The 21,268-nt window shown below is 36.3% G+C and overlaps 2 protein-coding genes and 1 pseudogene across 5 annotated transcripts; 2 read left to right on the top strand and 1 right to left on the bottom strand.

Annotated features, from left to right (window-relative positions):
• Positions 1–1,446: 1,446 nt before the first annotated feature.
• On the top strand, positions 1,447–6,957 carry LOC113731220 (squalene synthase). 3 transcript variants are annotated; one of them, XM_027256361.2, is made up of 15 exons: positions 1,447–1,664; positions 1,858–2,060; positions 2,786–2,828; positions 2,938–3,027; positions 3,376–3,451; positions 3,658–3,727; positions 4,235–4,378; positions 4,503–4,607; positions 4,776–4,922; positions 5,323–5,398; positions 5,694–5,782; positions 6,337–6,428; positions 6,505–6,550; positions 6,629–6,698; positions 6,782–6,957. In XM_027256361.2, coding segments are annotated over exons 2-15 (1,245 nt in total). In that variant the 5' UTR covers positions 1,447–1,664; positions 1,858–1,865; the 3' UTR covers positions 6,784–6,957. The 3 variants fall into 3 exon arrangements, with proteins under 3 accessions (XP_027112162.2, XP_027112160.2, XP_027112161.2); XM_027256359.2 differs by having other exon boundaries at positions 1,508–1,664; positions 1,862–2,060; XM_027256360.2 differs by having other exon boundaries at positions 1,525–1,664; positions 1,865–2,060.
• A 415-nt stretch (positions 6,958–7,372) lies between these two features.
• LOC113731219 (SH3 domain-containing protein 2) lies at positions 7,373–13,640 on the bottom strand. Of its 2 annotated transcripts, none has more exons than XM_027256357.2 (10): positions 13,297–13,640; positions 11,843–11,959; positions 11,273–11,342; positions 11,017–11,168; positions 9,925–10,026; positions 8,575–8,775; positions 8,406–8,468; positions 8,141–8,290; positions 7,965–8,039; positions 7,373–7,814 (listed from the first exon to the last, which is right to left on the bottom strand). In XM_027256357.2, the coding sequence occupies exons 1-10, from the start codon at positions 13,354–13,356 to the stop codon at positions 7,698–7,700; spliced, it is 1,107 nt and encodes a 368-aa protein (XP_027112158.2). In that variant the 5' UTR covers positions 13,357–13,640; the 3' UTR covers positions 7,373–7,697. The 2 variants fall into 2 exon arrangements, with proteins under 2 accessions (XP_027112158.2, XP_027112157.2); XM_027256356.2 differs by having other exon boundaries at positions 13,294–13,491.
• Positions 13,641–16,722: 3,082 nt separating this feature from the next.
• Positions 16,723–20,682, top strand: LOC140036129 (subtilisin-like protease SBT3.9; annotated as a pseudogene).
• The last annotated feature ends 586 nt before the right edge of the window (positions 20,683–21,268 follow it).

Raw genomic sequence — 21,268 nt, 5'->3', positions numbered from 1 at the left:
AAGTAATTTACAGGGTGACGAGGAATTTTGTATGAAAGTATCTATTCTTTGTATTGCATTTGGGTTTAAATACTATATTAAATTTCATTAAGTTATACTCCATTAACTTTAATACACATATGTTACTACTTAGTGCAATGCCTTTTTATTGTTATATTGCGTTTCGAACTCAGTGAACATATTAAGAGTGGCGCATATTTAAAACTACTATTCAATGCAAATGAGAAAGGATCTTGAATAAAGGGGTGCTAGTTTGCACTTGGCAGCAGCATTTCCTATTCAAAGATTAAACTATACAGATAAGATGTGAATTTTAATCATTACATAAACCAAATTTATTTGGATTGTGAACAGAGTAAAAGTTCGATCAAAGGATATCAAATTTTTTTAAAATAATATTTCACTTTCAGCATTTATTTTCCCCTTAAAATAAAGGTGACCACTTGGGTTCGAAGTGATTTGCGATAGTTGAGTCCTCTTCGGGGTAAAATTTACTCCGCACGCAAGTTTTGAAATAAAGGCTTTGCTACGACCCCCTATTTAGATCAAATCAATCAACTTTGAAGAACCTCTTGAATGCGGAGCGGGCAAGCGGCCAAACTCGACCTTAAATTTCAAGGTCGCATGACAAAGGAGGAAAATAACAGCTCGGGGACCGTCAAACAATTCAGCCTATTAAATAGTCGCATACAATGATAGTTGCGTCGTTCTACAACTGTCAAGTATGGCGGATTAATTTGATTTTGGCCCTTCAAGCAACAAAAAATTCTAATTGAGACTTGAATAATTATTTTTTTCCTTTAATAAGAATTCTATCTTTGCCCCTTGTTGTAGTCTGTCTAATGATTAATGTCTACAAGGTTTGCATAAACTACTCTTGGGTGAATTAAAATATCAATGGCAATTATATTCTGGAGTCCCCAAAACAAAACAAAATGATGAAATGGCTTGCTGTCTAAATAAGGGGGAAAAAAAACTCTTATTCCCTAAAAAAATCTTTTATTGCAACTCAAACCCATTGATAATGGGTGAAAGGACTTGATTTCTTCATAAATTTTTTTTCCAATTCAAGCTCGTCGTAGTACTTTAGATGCAAAATTGTAAAAATCAAACTCAAGTTACAAGACAATCTAGACCAGAATTTCTCTGATCAGAGGTTAAAATTAATAATTTTTTACTTCTCGTGTACTCAATTGAAGTTTGTTGCTTCTCTAGAGGGCCAAAATTAAATAATGAAGTGTTTGTTGGCGTGACTATAGTATAGTAGGGGCTCCGTCTTTCCATTCCACTCTGTGTAGTGTATATTCTGGTGGGTAAGCGTTGCGTTCTGTCTTCAACGGGAAATTTTTTTATTTTTTTATTTTTATTTTTTACTAAAGCACATTTTGACCTTTGAGTCTGACTTTGTCTTTGGCTTTTCCCACGTATCCTTCCCACCAGTCACTTGTCCGTAGCCTCAGTTGTATTCTTTTCCCGTTCAAATACCGAACGCACAAACTCACACAGTAGTGATAGTTTGTATATTTTGATTTTTGAGATCCATATAAATTAAGGCCTACCTTCCTCCCATTTTTTTTGCGTCTCTCCTTTTTCCTCGAACAATTGCTACGTACAACTCACGGCCATTCTCCAGACGCCTTCTAAGATCAACAAACCAAACGCGCGTGAGTTTCTCCTGAATTCTCACTCGTATCTTCGCCCTTGTTCCAAGTGTTTTCGCAATAGATTCACTGATTTTTTTTCTCTTGAATAATTTTCCTAGTTATTCCGATTTGGAACTAGTGCTGAGTCGTTACTTTTTCGATTGAGAAGAGATGAATTGCTTTATTTATTTGTTTATTTACATTTGGATTTAAGGCAGCAGAATGAGGAGTTTGGGAGCGATTTTGAAGCATCCAGATGATTTGTATCCGTTGATAAAGCTGAAGGTGGCTGTGATGCAAGCCGAGAAGCGGATCCCGCCGGAGCCGCACTGGGGATTCTGTTACTCCATGCTTCACAAGGTCTCCAGAAGCTTCGCTCTTGTCATCCAACAGCTCGACACCGATCTTCGTGACGCCGTACGCTCTCTCTCTCTACGTTTAAGCGTCTTCATTCTAGAGTTGATATCAATACTCGTACTATTAGGTTATTAGCAGCAGCAATTTTGTTTTTTAAGGTCCTTCTATGATTTAGTGGTTCATTTCATATGATGTCTTTCAGTTATATGTTACACTGCAAAACGGAAATGATTGCAGAGACTTTTGTTAGGAAGAGAAAAAAATGCACATATTTCCTTAATAAATGCCACTATAATTTTCTGATTGAAAGATAATGTCATTGAATATCAAGTGCTGAATGTAGCTACTTAGTTATTTGAGAATTAGCGATAAGTGCTAATTAATTTTCAGATCTGACTTTAGTTTCAAGTTGCTGTAAGTATTGACTGTAAATTTGATGATCTCACAAGCATGGATAATGTGATTCAGTGCGAATTTAGCTTTTTTTTTGTGGAATTAGATAGGAAGTTGAAGTAATTTTCATATCCGGTTTATGAACAAGTTTGCAGGACCTTTTTTTCCTTCTGTACAGTATTCTTTTTTTGTTTTTTGTTTTGTTTTTGGTTCAAATTGTTAATCAAACTATTTGTATAGGTGCTTCTTATTGTCATGAGTGGTGTTTATAGGGTAAAGAATGTTGAATCATCTGCATGATTTAGTGCAGAGTATATAGTGAGGATGCTTTTGCCTTATGTGTTGTTTTACTGATCATGTGTTTCCATCTGAATACTTCTTCATACTTGCAGATATGTGTCTTTTATTTGGTTCTCCGTGCACTCGACACTGTAGGTATGCTTGCTATGCATGATGGCTTTCTATTTTGTAAACTTTAATAAACTTTTTTTTTGTGGGGAAATATTACCATCTATAACAATCATTTCTTCTTCTTCTTGGACAGAGGATGATACAAACATTGCTACAGAGGTTAAAGTACCCATTCTAATGGCTTTTCATCGTCACATTTATGATCGTGAATGGCATTTTGCATGTGAGTTGTCTCAATCTCGACAGTTGAAGTGATTTTAAAACCATTATTATCCTCAAACTATCCCAGGATTTCTTGTTCGTCAATGTTAGTATGCTATGGTGTTTAGTGATTTATTCAGTTGGAAACACTGATTTCATTAAGTGCAAGAGGGATAATGAAAAAGCAAATTCAAAAAACCATAGAGAACCAAGTTGACCATTGATTCTTCAATTTTGTACTCCTGGCAAATGATTTTTTGTTTTGCTTAAAACCTTCAGACTGTAGGATTATGCTTTGTTGGTACTTGTTTTATGTACATTATCACCTTGTTTTAGATTGTTCAATTTATTTTTTTTTTCTAATTGTTAGGTGGTACAAAGGACTACAAAGTTCTGATGGACCAATTCCATCATGTTTCTACTGCCTTTTTGGAGCTTGGAAGCAGGTTTCACCTTCCCTACCATTTTCTTTATAATACTGTAAAGTTCTGAATTGGTACAAATGTACTGATTGCTTGTGTCATTTATGCACGAGAGATTATTTAATAAGATAACTATCTAATCTTTCTCATAATTTACATATTTGTTAACTTGAAGTTTCTTCAATGGATTTGATTCTTGCTTGAGATTTTATTGTTGTTACATTCTGCAGTTATCAGAAGGTAATTGAGGATATTACCATGAGAATGGGAGCTGGAATGGCAAAATTTATTTGCAAAGAGGTATGTGAAAACAATTGGGTGGGAGGTAATAGCATTGGTGGTATAACATGGTAACTTTATCAATCGATTTTCATTTGGAAAAGAGCTGATAGACTGTTGGATGTGTTGCTTCTGCCATGCATTTCTGCCAATTTCACCTCTCTCTTAACTGCTACCACTAATACTACTGACAATCTTTAGATATTTGAGAAATTTATGCTAAGCTCTTTAAATTAGAGATGACCTTGAACCGTAGATTATACTGCCTCATTTTAGGGAACTTACCAATAGATAGAGTAGAGATAGAGCATCCTAATTCTTGAAATCTCTAAGGTTTTATTGTTTTGCATTCCTAGTTTATTTTTTAGTAGAGAACACACGTGTATGGGACTGAATTTACTCTTCTAATTTGCATGCTGGTCGCAAAATGTATGTCTAGCTAATGATTGAGGATTACGATTTTGGCAAGAATGGAGACACAAGTATTTTATCAGGCTGACTCTTATATGTGATCCCTTTGTCTTGCAGGTGGAGACAACTGAAGACTATGATGAGTATTGTCATTATGTTGCTGGACTTGTGGGGTTAGGTTTATCAAACCTTTTCCACGCCTCTGGAAAAGAAGATATGGCCTCAGATTCCCTCTCAAATTCAATGGGTTTATTTTTACAGGTATTTGATTTGAAATTTTGTAGCAAGCAGCTTCGTCACTTAATCCTGCTCATTTTGAAGCTCATATATCTTTTTAATTTGGAAATATATTAGCCAACTTGAAAACTTTTGCATTAAATTTCAGAAAGTAAACATCATTAGGGACTATTTGGAGGACATAAATGAGATTCCGAAGTCACGCATGTTTTGGCCTCGGCAGATATGGAGCAAATATGTCAACAAACTTGAGGTACTGCTCCTCTGCTGTTTATTTTTTCTGTATCTCTTACTAGTCATCTTTTTTAATTCATGGCGTTTAATGTAAAGTTGATTGTTTGACGCGAATTATATTGCTAAATATTTGGTAATCCGGTTGGATTCCTTTGTAATTGGCATCTCTATATGTTTTGATCTGCAGGACTTAAAGTACGAGGAGAACTCAGACAAGGCAGTGCAGTGCTTGAATGACATGGTTACAAATGCTCTAATGCATGCAGAAGATTGCCTCAAGTACATGTCTGCTTTGCGAGATCCTGCTATCTTCAAATTTTGTGCTATTCCACAGGTATAACCTTTTGTTAACCTGCTTGCTCTTGTATCCTGTTATTCATGTTTTCTTTGGTATGTAACTCATTTCTCACTCGAAATGGTGCATTGACTTTTGTCTCACTTGGCTTTTAACTGATACAAGAATGAAGAATTTACTTCTCTGATAAAGCAAATTGTGGCAAGGTTTCTTGCCATGTCTATGGTATTTTGCTGTGCATAGTAGATTGTGTTATGATGAGAACTTAGTTTGCATTAGATTCCAGGGGAGGAGGCTTCAAAAGCATATTAGCTAGAATTTTCTTTCAAAATATGCTTGTTACCAGATTAGAATGTAATGTTCATTAACTAATTACTCTGTTAGGAATTGTGATCTCATTTGACATTGTTGTTGTTTTCTTTTTTTTTCTTCCCATCAGATCATGGCAATTGGGACATTAGCTTTGTGCTATAACAACATTGAAGTCTTCAGAGGTGTAGTGAAGATGAGGCGTGGTAAGTTTTATTTATTGGTATGGCTTGCTCATCCTGCTTCATCATATGGGACCATCTTACACCTCCTCCAGACGAGCATTTTTGGTGCTTCTTTTCTGCTAAACATAATTGATTCTTGAAGAAATTACTGAATACAATTATTAGGATCTTATTTTTAGAAGAAAATTTTATTAGTATGGCATTGGACAAACCTTCCTACATTCTACAAGACCCAGATATGATTCTGTCAGACTAGTTTTGTTGCTGCTTATAACTTAACGAGTGAAGTGTATGTCCTTTTTTGGTTTATTTTCAGGTCTTACTGCTAAAGTTATTGACAGAACCAAATCAATGTCAGATGTCTATGGTGCCTTTTTTGATTTCTCCTGTATGCTGAAGTCTAAGGTATAACGCTTCATGATTGCTTTAGCAAGAATATATTCGGATTTGATACGAGAAATATGCTCAATTTTATAATTGATTCCTAGGTCCTAGTGACCTTTTGCTTGCAAGCAATGGATTAATAGTACCATTTCTTGTAAATAGATAGGCTAAGAAGAATCCTTTTATCATGACTATACATCTCACTTGGTCTGCATATTTTGTTTTATTTCAACATACTGGCATCAAGTACATGTGATGAAATGGTTTAAAATAGACTAAGAACAGATGAAAGCGAACTTGTCTTCTGAAGTCAATTTGAAGATGCACTGTCAGGCTGCGATAGGATAAAGTACCCTGTTATCTTTTCTGCACGGCATAATGAAGTGGTGAAATATCTCTAGGGATTATTATTATTATTAGTATTATTATGATGGAGTATCATCTTTCTGGGATTAAATGATGGGCTAATGTCAATTGCACTCCGCTTTTGATGGTTCTGCTTTCACTGTGTCAAGTTTTGTAACCAAAACAGTTGGAGATTGTTCTCTTAAAGCATTTTGCTGTATTTCTGCTAGGTTGATGACAATGATCCTAATGCTAAGAAAACCAAGAGCAGGCTAGAAGACATTCTGAAAATCTGCAGGGATTCTGGAACACTTAACAAAAGGTTTGTCAGCTATGGTGGTTTTTATCTGTAAACAATTGTTTCTAGAACAACAACTGAACTCTATGGGATTCACTAGGAAATCGTACGTACTCGGGAGTGAGCCCACATTCAACCCCACAATGGTAAGTGGTTATACTTTTATTCTTAAATCATGCTTATCTCGCATCAATTTTCTTCTTATGCTCCTTGTGCAAACGCAGATTCTCATATTCGTCGTTATGCTCGCTATTCTTCTTGCATATCTATCTGCAAACCGAGGAAATGACATGTGTAAGTTGTGTTGTTTAGGCTTTGTAATTAATGTGCCAAAAACATTCTAAGTTCATTGACTTGTAGTTTTGCATTTTATACAGGATCTGGCTTGACTCAGAAACCTGTCTCATTTGTTCAAGCAAGGATGTGCAGGATCTCTAGTACCATGTAGTGCGTGTCGGTATCTTGATACTTGAATAGTTGAATCTACATTTGCGGCTGTAAATTACATTTTCCACAATTAATAATAAGTTAGTGGAAACTCTTGTTGATGGTACGGAAACATAACACATGCTAGAATCTTTTTTTTTTTTTTGAAAAAAAAAAGAAACATAACAAACATAACACAAGCTAGAATCCAACTTCCGGCATTTTTTTGATGGGTAATTTTATTTTCTAGTCCGTACATATTAGTTACGATTAATTGGAGACCGCAACAATTTCAGTAGATTTGAAATTCTCAGCAAAAGAATATAACCCAATGAAGAAAAATATATCGATTTTCATGCCCGACATTCTTCTAATTGTTACCGCCTATTGACGCGATTGGTGTCTTTCTTTATACATTTTTTGGGTCAAACTTCGAAGGCCATATAGCAGGTCAATGCGAAACGGCTCCCCCCAACTTCCCTCAACACACACACAGGCGAACAGAGTAGTGTTAATACATCAACTGCAGAAAGTATAGGAAATTACGAACTGAGAATTAACGGATTTAACAAAATTGAATTGTATTACATATCAAAATCCAACAAAAAGAAAAAAAATTAAAAGAAAAGTGGGGTGAGAAAAAGCACGCACCAACATCAATCAATAGACATGGGGATTGCTTTATATATGGGTAAAATGTATAAAGGGCAGGCAAGCGTTTCTCCCAAGTGGCTGCCTGCTTTGTATACGGGTAAAATGTATAAAGGGCAGGCAAACACGCACCAACATCAATCAATAGACACGAGGATGGATTCTAGAATAGCACTACACATAAGGGCTCGATGAAATCAAAAGCACGCAGATACTTCAGAAAACTTCAGCCACTTTGCTAGCAAGAACTCGTTCCCTTCTTTCAATATAACCGAAAGGAAACCAACCTGCCTTCCCTTTGCATTCTCCTTCAGCCCAACCATTATTTGAAACCTGTAGAAATGTTAGGAGAAAATGAATCATTTTGTGGATGAGCTAAAGAAATAAAGTTAACTAAAAGTGCATATCTCATTTGCTGGCGGCACAACTAATAACCCAATTGAAAATAGTAATCCAGGCAAATGAGAGGGGTTAACGAAAAACCTTTCGAACAACAACATATTCTCCAATTGACAAGTTAAGCTCCACGTCAGATTCAGCATGATAGGAGTACATGACCTATCAAAATTAGCCAGCAGAGAACGTAGAAAGTGAATAACCATTTCAAGGGATACTGCCTTTGCATTTCAAATTGGAAGGGTTGACAGTCATCGACTTACTTCCCCAAGAAAGTAACCTGTGCCATTACTTGACCCATTTTGCGCTGGGGAGGTAGACACGTCATTTGCTTCTTCATAGGAAGGAGGTGGTGGTACATTGTCTACATGTGGAGTAGGAGCTGCTTCAATCCGTTGGCGCTCTGATATCATCTGACTCATAAAACAAATGGAATGCCCTATTATAATCAGATAGAAATGCTAAAAACTTTCCTAGAACTGAATACCTTTTCACTGACCAATGACAGGTAAAACACAATACACATACCTCACTTTCTAACTGATCCAGTATTTGAAGAACTCTCTGGTGGTAAGCACGTTCAGATTCAACCTAAACGTACAAATGGATACAAACCAAAGACAAATTTTAGTTGTAAATTTTTATAATATGTAAAGAAACATGGAATTCTTGGAGTTAGGAAACAATGTTTCATTACCATGGAGATCAGACGCTGGAGCGTCAGTCTTTGTTGTTGAGCTTCAACAGCAGCCATAGCTGCAGCAGCTTCCTTTCCCAATGTAGCTGTATTTGACTTCAGATCTTGCAACTTTGATTCAGCAGCTTCAAGTTTCAGAAGCATGTCAGGATTACCTGTTCCTTCTCTGACTTTTGCTTGTCGCCTGGAAACTTCAACAGCCTATCTAAGTTAAAAGCAAAACAAAAATTAAAATCGTTTTGGCAGGAAATACGTAATTTTTTTTTGGGGTCCTGTAGAGCTTTTGTGTATGCAAATGGCAAGTCTGTATATCAAAACCCAGTAGCATCTTCACTTCCTCAAATACTCCTAGTGAATTTAAAATATACAGGTGATGTACATGATTTCTCTTACCATCCCATTCATCCCTCCAAAGATTAGCAGCCATAATGGCTTGTCTATAAATAAAAGAGGAGGTTGGTATCTTCTTTTCTTGGGATAAGCAACTGAATTTCAATAGCAAAGTAAAGCTACTTCTGGTGCCAATGTAGATGCGAAAGTCAAATGATTACTATTGTTTTACAAGATTGTTAGGGGTACAAGAGGATTATATTTACATGCTAGGTAATGCCAATTGAGCTTCCAGACTGTTGGTTAGAAAATTGGGATGCATGGAATTAAAAATTGAAGGGTATCAATATCCTCAACCAAGTAGTTCAGACATCCAATAATGCCATCCATTTCATTAGGTAGGAAACAAAAGAGAAAACAATATGCTCCACCAACACGACAGACTTTCTAATTGTTTGGCCCAATGGAATAAGTTCGGGAACTGATGTGTTCCATATTGATTTTCAGGGGACAAGGGGAGAAGACTCAAAGCTTCAAGCACTTTCTTGCAATTAAACCCTGCAATCAATCATCTGAACTCCTCTCTCATTGCATTAGATCACCTTGAATTTTTGTTGAAAATAAATTTCCAACCTAACCCAGGACTAAAATGGCCAACAACTTCAAATTTGCAGATGGAAAAGCTCCAAATGAAGATTATGACCAAAATATTACATGATAACTTCAATATCTAACCCACTAAGAATAATCAAAATCATGAGTCTTGCTGTGATGAGGGCTTGGTTAACTATTGATTATATCAACACCTATAATATGCTAGCAAGGCGGAAAACACAAGATTTGAAATCTTCATTTTAGTTCATCTACAGAAAACATGAAACAAGCTACTTCTTTTCATTGTTAATTGCCTTCAGCTTTAGATCATGAATTCCAATTAAAATAATTCTGGACTTTCTTTTTTTTTTTTTTTAAATAATGAAATAAATACAAACTATTTGCACCCAAAGTATTTTCAAATACCTGAGCTTCAGCCTCTTGTCGCATTCTGTCGTATCGTTGAGCCAGATGTCGAGCATCTTCTAATGGAGCTCCCATTACCATTGCTCGCAAAGGTTCTGCAACCTGGAAATCAGGATATTTTAAGCACTTTGTTTTCAAGGACAAGTATTGCCAAACAACCAAAAACAAAACTTTATCTGTTGACAGAAAGACAGAAAAAAATGAACTTGTTATCCAGAAGGACTTCGAAGCCGAGAAAATTCCATATTTATGTTACCAAACAAAGACCCCGCTGACGTCATGTTAAAGTATTGTCCAACATAAAGCAGTCCAAGTTCCGCTAGCTTAGTAAGAGATTTCGAATCATGACAAATAACTTAAGTACAACCAAAACAAAGCAAGGCCCCTATAACCATACAAAAGGTAATAACAATATACATACTACAGAATCCATTTCAATAAGCTGTATATTGAAACGCCGAGAGGTCACTGGACCACAGCATTTTATGTGTTGCCTTCATAAAATTCAATACATCACTGGTCTATAGACTTCGATGACAATGTTACATGAGTTTGCGGAATATTTGCATGAAATGACTAAGCTTAATTCTTCCAATCATTTTAATTACCTCAATATTATTATATGTAGAGAGCAATTATGATTACAAGATACCCCATAATACCATGTAACAGCAAAATCCTGAGTCTATGCCATGAGATGTTTTTAAGTTAAGCAATTAAACTTTTTTAACCAACCTTAATATTTTTCTACAATTGTTATATAGAACGCAAGTTCTCAGATCAGTCAAATAGTCTAAAGCAATCAATAGACTATCAGCAACAATAATACAGGTTAACAGCTCAAAAACCTGAAAAACTAATGTTGGAAAATGAAAACAAACAGTGTAAATTCACAAGATTTGAATCTATGTTATACAGGACAATGGCAACAGCAGGTACTAAGATCCCATGTTCTGCTCAATTTTCCTATATTCTGGATCCAAGCAAGACACTCATAGATTGTGAGAGCATCTAGCCACTTGCAAGAGATATGCTTGGTAAGGAGGTTAACATTCAAGAATCTATGTTTACATATAATAATTTTCAAAGAACCTGTGTGCCAAAAGCTTTCAATAGATTGCCTCGCTCTTTCTCCATTTCTGCACGAGCTCTTGCAAAATTCAATGCAGCTTTTGACAATGTACTACCACTTGTACATGTATTTTCAACACCATATTTCCTGCTATCTTCAGACAACTTGGTTCCTATGCAAAGAAACACACACAAAGAAAGTATGAATAATAAGTTACTTTATATGTAGTTAAATGTAAACAACAAAAATTGAGCCATTAAAGCTTCAAAAAATTACCTATTTCAACTTGTTTGGACCCTGCAACAATGTAACCTTCAACACCACGAACAATATCCCTTTGGAAATGCTGACCAAAAGGATTGAAACAAATCAAAACCAATAGCTGAAGAAAATTAGAACAAGACCCAATACAGCTTATGAACCAAGATAAAGATCATGCAACTACTTTAGTAGTACCCCTACCAGCATGGACCTCAAAGCAGCTAGTTGAAGAACAAAAGGTTAATCATGGTACTGCTTATTAAATTCAAAACCAAGATAAAGCTTTACTTGCACTCATAGCAGCTAGCTGAAGAACAAAAGGCTAATCATGAAACCAATTTTCAGAACTAGTTCCAAAGGTCATATCCTCAGTAGTAGGTCATAAGCAATTTTATCTACTTAAAAATAAGAGCATGCAAAGAGCCCGAACAAAGTAATTATGGTGCTAACAGAAAATTGGAAGGAACATACATGCCTGGAGGAACTATCTCCAAGAATTCATAGGCTATATCTTCCTAATACAATATTTTAACAGATAAAGAGGAGATGATGAAGGAAATGTATATACATGGGAGGGCAAACAACCTTGGCAGCACGGGTGGAAATGTAGAGCTTCTCAAGCTTCTGATGCTGCTGCAGTTCAGCTTCATCAGTCACAACACTATCTGATGCTCCATATCCACCAAACTGCTTCAGGACAGCCTGAAATACATCTCAATTAGAAGTCCTGAACGTGTATTGTTTCTACAGCTAGAGATCACAAAAGAATTCTCAGCAAACACTGGCATCAAACTAATAGAAGAACATGCTGAAATAGTTTGTAAACTACTAAAGAAAACATGTGGAATGATTTAAAAATAAATAAATAAATTTCTACAGTCAAAACTGATGAATTCGAAGTAAGAGACATCCAGCCTTTGTTTAGTTCCCTTGGTCAATCCAATTAATTTGGAATTGAAGTTCATCTGGTTTGTGACCATTACCATCCAAAGATTTTGTAACGTCCATTTGAAACGCAGAAGAATCTCATGGACCAATTTTTTTTTTCATGCACATTATTTGATACCAACGCACTGAAAGCTATGACCTGACCTCCAATGCCTGTTTGATTTTAATTTCCTTTGCCTCCTCCACCTTTCCTCTTCATTTATCCATCATCATGATTATCTTCCTTTAGGTTCTTAGCCAGTTTCTATTCCTTTTACTGAGGAATTAAGCTCGATAGCTCTTTCTATATGCTCATGCATGCAGAAGCATTTGGAAATGTAGATAATTTGTTTGTCAGAAGGATTACCCTCTCAGCCACAGATAGAATGAAGTAAGTTTATAATGCAGCAACAAGATCAATAACTTCCTCAGTTTAAATTGATAGGTTAAAAAGAACTCCCCCAGCTGTTTCAATTGCTCCACATGCCTTTCAAGTTTTTAAATAAGAATTGCTCATAAGCTCTTGCTGTGAGCCTAGTTAACTCTATTTTGTAACTGAAAAATATACTTCCATTCCTCGAATTCATCACTGACTTGAACTCTGAATAGGACTACACGAATGAGAGTTTTAGATAGGAAGTTGATAAATTATTGTGAACAGTAAGCTATAAAGAAATTAAAGTGCGGAACATTGTTAAATATGTCCACACTTGATGCACGCATATCAAATCATGCTGCAGTCTAAAACGAACGAACAACAGCATCCGGCATTTACGGTTTAATCAGGTCTCCATAGATGCATCTGATGCAAATTACTTGGACGTTAAACCAGCAGAGAGAGCATATATTTAAAAAATGTTGAACCTAGACTAAAGCTGTCAAAATAACAAGCAGAATTAATTGATTTCCAATAATAACGAAATTAACGGAATAGCCGCGATTCAACAAATAAAAAGGAGATCTTCAAGCAAAACAATGAATGAAAGGTTAACAATCCTTGCAGATCTCAACGATTAACTGCAATTTTGTTACAGCTTCATCTAATCGAGTTCGTTTGAGACGAAAGTAAAAGCTAATCGTTGTATGCAAATATAAGAGGAGAGAGAGACTGCCTGCTGTTGTCGAGCGACTTGTTCTCGAAGCCTGGTGGCTTGTTTTCTGATCGCTTCCATTTTTTGGAGAACAGATATGCCTCTGAATTTTGAAATTTTGAGATAGAGCGAGGGATATATAGAGATTATCTATGATCAGTGGAGTTTTTGTTTTTGTCGGAAAGACGAAGAAAGAGGAGATAGGAGCGGATTTGAGAGCACGTCGGAGGAGTCGCCGGAGACTTTGTTCCGCGCCGTCCAACAACGGCAGGAAATGCGTCGAAGAAATGTGAATCGATGGCTTTAGGAACTAAAAGTTTAATAGCTGCTTTTCAAATTTTTGAAAACAACTCCAGAGAAACGAGTGAAAGCGGAATGAAAAGACGATGCAATTGCTCTTTGTGCTATTCTTGCTATATATAGTAGCTTCTCGATGAACGGCCTCCACGACAGCATTAAACTGATTTGCAAAAAAAACCCTCTTCTTCTTCTTTTTAAATAAAGGCGCATTAAAGAAGTCAATCTAAGAATGGCAACACTGCTTATATATATTAGCTTCTCGGTGGTATTTTAGCTTCTCCAATTTGCAAAAAGACCTCTCTTATTCTTTTTTTCAAATACCATGCATCAAAGAAGTCAATCCTAGAAATGGCAATATGGCGGGTGCACGCAGGGGGTTTAATATGGTGAGGAAAATGCAAAGCATATTTGGCGAGGGGACAAGGAGAGATTTTTTCTCCTTGCTTTAAATAGGATAGAAGACGGAGTTAGATATCTGGTCCCATTTTCACGTCACTCTCACTTTAAACGTCTTGCACAACAACGTTTTAGCTTCTCTAATTTGCAAAAAGACCGTCTTCCTCTTCTTTTCGAATAACAACACATCAAAAAAGTCAATCCTAAGGATGGTAATGATTGCTACATATTGGTTTCTCCATGAACATCCTCCATACAGTGTTTTAGCTTCTCCAATTTGCACAAAAAAAAACCCTCTTCTTCTTCTTTGTGAATAACAAGACATCAAAAAAGTCAATTTTAGGAATGGCAATAGAGCGAGTGCACGCAAGAGTTCAACGGGGCAGGAGAAATGCAAAACATTGGGGGAAGGAGTACGAGGAGATTCTCTATCCCCGCTTTAAAAGGGATGGATGGTGGGGCAAGATATCTTGTTCCATCCTCGCACCACTCCTGCCTTAATTTAATATTATATATATAATATAAAATACATAATATAATATAATTAAATATATGTAATATAAAATGAAGAATATGATATTTTCTTAAATAAAAAGAATATGATAAAATTGGCCCAACGTGGCCCTTTACTTAGCTGCGCCCTTGAAAAGAAGGATATTGAAAATTTTCATCAAGAATGATCTTTATATGAATGCCTTTGCTCTGTTTTGATGTCTAAGAGTAGGAGTTAACAATGGCGTGTTCCTCATTTTATTCCATTCTCTTTCTCCTAGTTCTTAACCAGCTCTATTATCCTATTCCGGCTGCAATTTCAAGAAATGTAAATAACTTTTAGGGCAAATTATATTTTAACCCCTTATAGTTTAGTATTTTTATACATAACTCTCTTATAGTTTCAAACATTATACATAACACCATCATAGTTTGGATTACAGTATCAAAATGACGGAAATGATCATTTGTACTAGAACCTTTAAAAATATCGAAATTGCCCTTGTTTAAAAATTAAAATGGTTCAAATGATCAAAATATATAAATATAATATGCATGACGCATTAATCCTGTATGGTTTTATGTTTTACTATATAACCCTCTTATGGTTTAATACTTTACCATATAACACCCTTATGAATTTCAAATTATATACATAACTCTCCTGTGATTAATAAATAATTTTCAGCTTTACATGGAGGTATTTTTTGATATTTTAGATGACTCCGTTATAGATTATAAATTTCGCTATTTTAACACTTTAATCCAAATCACGAGGGGGTTATGTATAGCTTTTGAAATTATATGGGGGTTATGTACAAAAAAACTAAACCACAGGGGGATAAAGTGTAATTTGCCCTATTTTTTAATAGCATTTCCTCGTAGCATCGTCGAATGTTACGTCCTTTTCTATTCTTTTCTTTCCCCTTCCCTAACTAAAGTTTCTTATTTTATTCATAGGTTTACATTGTTTACATGGGAAGGAGGCGCCATGACAAGCCTGAGCTTGTCGAAGACTCTCACCATGAGATGCTTTCGGGTATTCTTGGAAGGTTACAACTTGATTCTCTATGTCACATGATTGCTTCAGCAATTAACTGAGCCTGTGTGCTTCTAATGTTTTAGGATATGATTCAGAAGTGCAAGTGAGGAGAAAAAGTTGCCTCGAGTCAAGTACCAATTAAAATATCAGTTTGATTTCATTAACATGTTTTTCAAAATATTATTGCTCTGAGACAATGTCAAAAGATCATCCAAATACATTTTTGAACTTTTGGTTTATTTACGAGCAGTTAACTATCTTAGTTTCAATTTACAAAATCATTCTGGCAAAGGAAAATAACTTCCTTTTCCTTTTGATAGTAAAGCAGCTGCTAGTGGTTCAATTCTCTGCAGCTATAACCATGGATTTTCGGGATTCGCAGCAATCTTAGAACCATTTCAAGCCGCACCTATTGCTGGTCTTTCTGCATAAGTTTTCTGTTCTACTTCTGGCTAAGCCATGGACCTTTGAGTTATTAGTGAAATGAGTCATACCACAGAAATGCAGATCACCCTGGCGTTGTTCGTGTAATTCCTCATAAGATTCTAAGGTTGAATACTACGAGGAGTTGGGACCTTCTCCAAGTGCAGTCTCATATGAATGATGGGATTCTTTCAAGGGCCCAATCTTGTGTTGGTTCTATAATTGGTGTCTTGGATTCTGGTGGGTTGACTATAAAGCATGTATACTTTCTTGTTAGTATTGGCTTCAATTCTTTTTACTGCAAATTGTTTGGTACTTCTTGCTGAGTGCAGGGATATTGGCCAGAATTTGAAAGCTTCAAAGATGAGAAGATGCAAGAGGTTCCACCTCGTTGGAAAGGAATATGTCAAGAAGGGGCTGAATTCAACAGTTCCAATTGTAACCGATGAAGTTGCTGCGACTGTGGCCTAATAATCATATTACCATATTTGCCTTTGATTCAAAAACCATATGAACCTGTCCTGTATAAACCAGAAATTAGTGGTAGGAGAAAAAGATAGAGACTCGCAGTTGAACTGGAAAATGATAGTACATGAAGTGTCCGCTTTGAGAACTTAATTGCAATTTTCTTGGGTGAGAGTAGATGTTCGGGTGCCTCAATTTGTTTGCTTTCTATCAGCGACATTGTAGCCCGGCAATTCAAATTGGTTAATGATTCTCTGCGTACTTGTGAATTATCACTAGGTGTGAGTTCTGGATAACGCATATCTTGACCTCGCTGGATTTCATATAAGATGATACTGATTCAAAAAGTCTTTTTCATGATACCTCGCTGGATTTCCGAGGCCGGTGGATCAAAATTGCACAAAGAAAGTCTAGAGTCATTGGTTTTTTCTACATCATTCATAAAAGTTCCATGTGGCCGATGCTTAAAAGTAGCTTAGTTTCAACCTGTCCTTATCTCCAAATGCCTATAATTAAACAGGAAGATCATTGGTGCTCGCTGGTACATCAAAGGTTTCGAGGCTGAATTTGGAAGACTGAATACGGATGATGGAGTTGAATTCTTATCTCCCGGGATGCAACAGGGCATGGAACTCACACGTCATCTACAGCAAGCAACTGGGACTTGCGTGAAAGATGCAAGCTTTATGGGATTAGCAGAAGGACTGGCCAGAGGAGGCGCCCCTTCAGCTTTTTTAGCAGTATAAAGTTTGCTGGTCCGCCGAAGGTGGTAGCTCAGCTGACATTCTTGCTGCATTCGATGACGCAATATTTGATGGGAATGTCTTTGGGCGCCTCAATATCCCCTCTTTCATCTTATGTTGACGACGCGGTGGCAATTGGTTCTTTCCATGCTGTGGCTAGCTAGAGGAATCCCTGTTGTCTGCTCCGGCGGAAATGGTGGTCCTTTTCCTGAAACAGTTGTAAATACATCTCCATGGGTGATAACTGTTGCAGCAAGTTCGATCGATAGAGCTTTCCCTACTGTGCTCATCCTGTGGAACAACCCAACTCTCCTGGTATTTTCATTTTACGTTATCATCATTATTAGGGTTGAACTTGTTTAATTTTAGAATGTTCTTTCGAGAGCAGTAACGTATATTTAACCAAGTGGCTGGATCTGTAAAGAAGATTATTGTAACAACAGCTTTCCGGAAAGGTCATGTTCCCTGAACTCAGTAGAACTAGTAATGCTTCACGCGCAAATTACATTATCTGGAAAAAAAAAATTTTGGGGTCAAATTTAGATTGTCAATATCATGATACAATATATGTATAATTTCTTTTATTTTAGACAATTTTTTTTAAAATGCATTATTTAGGAGGGTTAAAAACAAAAAAGTCTTGTGATATACCTAATACACAAAAAAGCCTCCAGTGATTTCAAAACATACAAAAACGACGCCTTATATTTTGAACTAAATTGTAAACTAACAGAATTCGTTAAAGTTAACGAAAATTATGGTTTCGGCTGTTAAACTTACCGGATTCCGTTAAGTTTTCCGTTAAGTTTAATGAATTCTGTTAGTTTACAATTTAGTTCAAAATATGAGGTATAGTTTTATATGTTTTGAAACTACGGGGGTTTTCTGTGTATTAGGTATGCCACATGGGGATATTTTGTTTTTAACCCTATTAGGTATCTCAGATTTTTCAGAATTTTTTAAATTGTGAGGTTAATTTATAGCTTAAATTTTGACGCACAAATATTAACACTATTATGTTTCACCAAATTTGTAGTATGTCCATGATATTGTTACACTAATTAAATCATGAAAATCGTAATTTATTATACACAATAAAACTTTGTTAAGTAGGCCAAGAAAGCATTGATCTAGTGATCAAGGTTGAGATATCAGAAATTAAAAGTTTTGAGTTCTAATCCCTTACCGGCTTACCCCTATCCGCTTCTTAAATCTAAAGAATGTTGTTGAGTAGGACAAATAGATACACAAGCGAAACATGAAGCAGTAAAGAACTTTGATGAATAGTAGTAAAGTAATGGCTTAAACTCTAAACTTAACTTCTATAAATTGGCTTATACAATTTATGTTAAAGACTTTGATGAATAGTTGAAAAATAAAATGACCAAAATACTAAAGGCTTTGCCATTAAGATTGCTTTTTTTGAATGATAGCTAAAATATTAATATTTGTAACTTTAATTATCTTTTTATTTTACTAAGCTAAAAAGTTTTGAACAATGTAACTAAAATGGGGTTATAGTTTTTTACTTTTAATTTGGACTTGGGTAGCCTAAACTGCCATGCCAAGTAAAACTTTTTTTTTTTTTTTTTTGCATTAATATTGTTTATAGCACTGCCATTTTTCATGTTATGTGAGGGACTTGGGTAACCTTAAGTAATTTTTTAGCTGGTTATGAGAATCTTAACTCTATTAATGTATGTTGGCTGTGTTGATATTCAATAGGGGCAATCTCTGTACATACGAAAGGATTCGGACAAGTTCTATCCCTCTGTTTATGGAGAAGACATAACCACTACCGATGGAGATGAAGATGCTGCGAGGTGACGATTTTTTTTTCAGCTTGAAATACTATGTGATCCCTCTAAAATCCACATATTCTAGCAGAAGTTGTGATTCTGGGGGCATTGAATGCCACTCTTGCACGGGAAAGACTCTCCTTTGCTTTGAATCTGAATCTCAAAGATCTGCAAGGGCCGCTACAACAGATGTAAAGGAGGTTGAGGGCGTGGGACTAATTTTTGCTCGCTTTCCAACTAAAGAAGTTGCTCTGTCCTTGAATGTTCCCTGTGTTCAAGTGGACTATGCAATAGGAACATCTTTGCTGGCATACATTGGAACCACCAAGTAAGCTTCCATATTGAGCCACATTAAGGACAGTACTTCATACTTGCAAGCGAGAGTATCATTTCTTTACAACTTAGTTCCAAAAATGTTACAGTTCAGATTTCAGAGGTGGCTCCAAGCCAGTCAATTATTCTTCTTATACTCCATGAGTTGGATAAATTTCATAGTTTCTTCATTAAATGGTGCGTGATACCAGAAAACACTCTTCAGATCTGTTCTCCGGATGTTTGTTCTTTACCTGATGTGCAGTTTTGATATATTGCTTGCAAGGATAGAGAATTTCTTTGCCACAGCAATCCTATTGTGAAGTTCAGTCTTCCAAAGGGCAAAGACATCACTGGGGCAGCAACTATCCCCACCCCAGAGGTTGCTCTCTTCTCTTCTCAAGGACCAAATTCACTCTCTTCCTCAGTACTAAAGGTACTGGTCCATGGCTATGCTTCTTTTGCATGGGAAATTTTGCTGCATTGTCTGCTGTAAAATTGAATATATTGGGATATTCTGCAGCCTGACATTGCTGCTCCTCGGGTCAACATATTGGCCGCTTGGTTCCCTGCTTCTTCCATATTGCCACCTGATGCCAATGGACATCAATTTGCTCCACCTAAATTCAAGATTGTATCAGGAACCTCCATGGCATGCCCACAGTTATCTGCTATAGTGGCTCTTCTAAAAGCCTATGCTTCCCACCTGGAGCCCTGCTGCACTCAAGTCAGCCCTCATCACAACAGGTATAGGAAAATTTCACTACATTTTGGCTTTAAATAAAACTTCAAGCACTATCCTGATTAGCTTGCACTCCTCTTTCTCACACCTATCATCTCTTTGATGCAGCCTCCTTTCCTTAACAGATGAATACGGTCAGATTGCAGTCGCAGAAGGTGCTCCTCACAAACAGGCCGATTCCTTCGACTATGGCGGCGGCCATGTTGACGCAAACAAAGCCATAGATCCTGGTCTGGTTTAAGGCATGACCACCAAAGGCAACATTCGCTTCCTATGTGCAATGGGCTATAACGACGCTGCTATCAGCTTGCCAGGCGGCCCTCATACTCCTTGCAGTAAAACCAATAACTTCCTTGAAAACTCAATCTGCCTTCGATATCCATTCCTGAGCTAAAGAATTGCAAAACAGTTTCAAGAACGGTGACAAATGTCGGTCCAACCGTATCCATTTATACTGTCAGGATTGAATCACCCCCTAGAAAAAATGTGGCAGTGGATCCCCCGGTTTTGGCTTTCACTTCTAGTAGTACAAAGAAGCTGAAATTCAAGGTAAAGGTATGCCCCGGACTTAAGAGTACCAGGGAGTTACTCCTTTGGAAATTTATATTGGGAAAAGACGGATTTCACGTTGTAAAGATACCATTGATGGTTCGACCAGTCATTGACGAGTTGTGCACTGAAAATTGGTCATAGAATAGTAGAACTGCTACTCTATGTTTCATTTTATTTAAGCACAAAGGTTTACAGTTGCATCACAAAAAGACGAAATAATGTAATATGAGATGCAAATCCTAAGAATATTCTCAATTCTCATGTCAAGCAGAGTCGCAGCAAGAAGTGATTCAAAATCTGCTATTAGAAAACTAAGCAAATCGTCTATTTCACAATTTTACTCCCTAGCCCAAAATAAACAGCGTGCGGCTGTCATTAAAAATTAGATTAATTTTCTATACACTGATAGTGTGCATACTTTTACTATTAGATGCATGACACATATCCGAATTTGAATTTAAAACTCAAATTTTATATATGTGTCATATATCCAACAGTAATAGTGTATACACCGTCAATGTATATAAAATTTATTCTTAAAAATTTCCCCAACCCCAAGTTCAGTTTATGACTGAATGAATGTATATGGTCGTAAAAATTAGAACTGCACCTGTCCTAAGTCCTAATTGAGCTAAGTAGGAGATGATCACCTTTCATGAATTTTAGACACTCCCAAGTTCCAAAGTCCAAAAACCAGACAGATTACAACCGTACCTGCCCTAAGTCT

This window comes from Coffea arabica, chromosome 2e (genome assembly GCF_036785885.1).
Source record: "Coffea arabica cultivar ET-39 chromosome 2e, Coffea Arabica ET-39 HiFi, whole genome shotgun sequence".
Classification (NCBI taxonomy): Eukaryota; Viridiplantae; Streptophyta; class Magnoliopsida; order Gentianales; family Rubiaceae; genus Coffea; species Coffea arabica.
The sequence above is the reverse complement of the archived record's forward strand: the minus strand, read 5'-3'. Positions and strand labels throughout refer to the sequence as shown.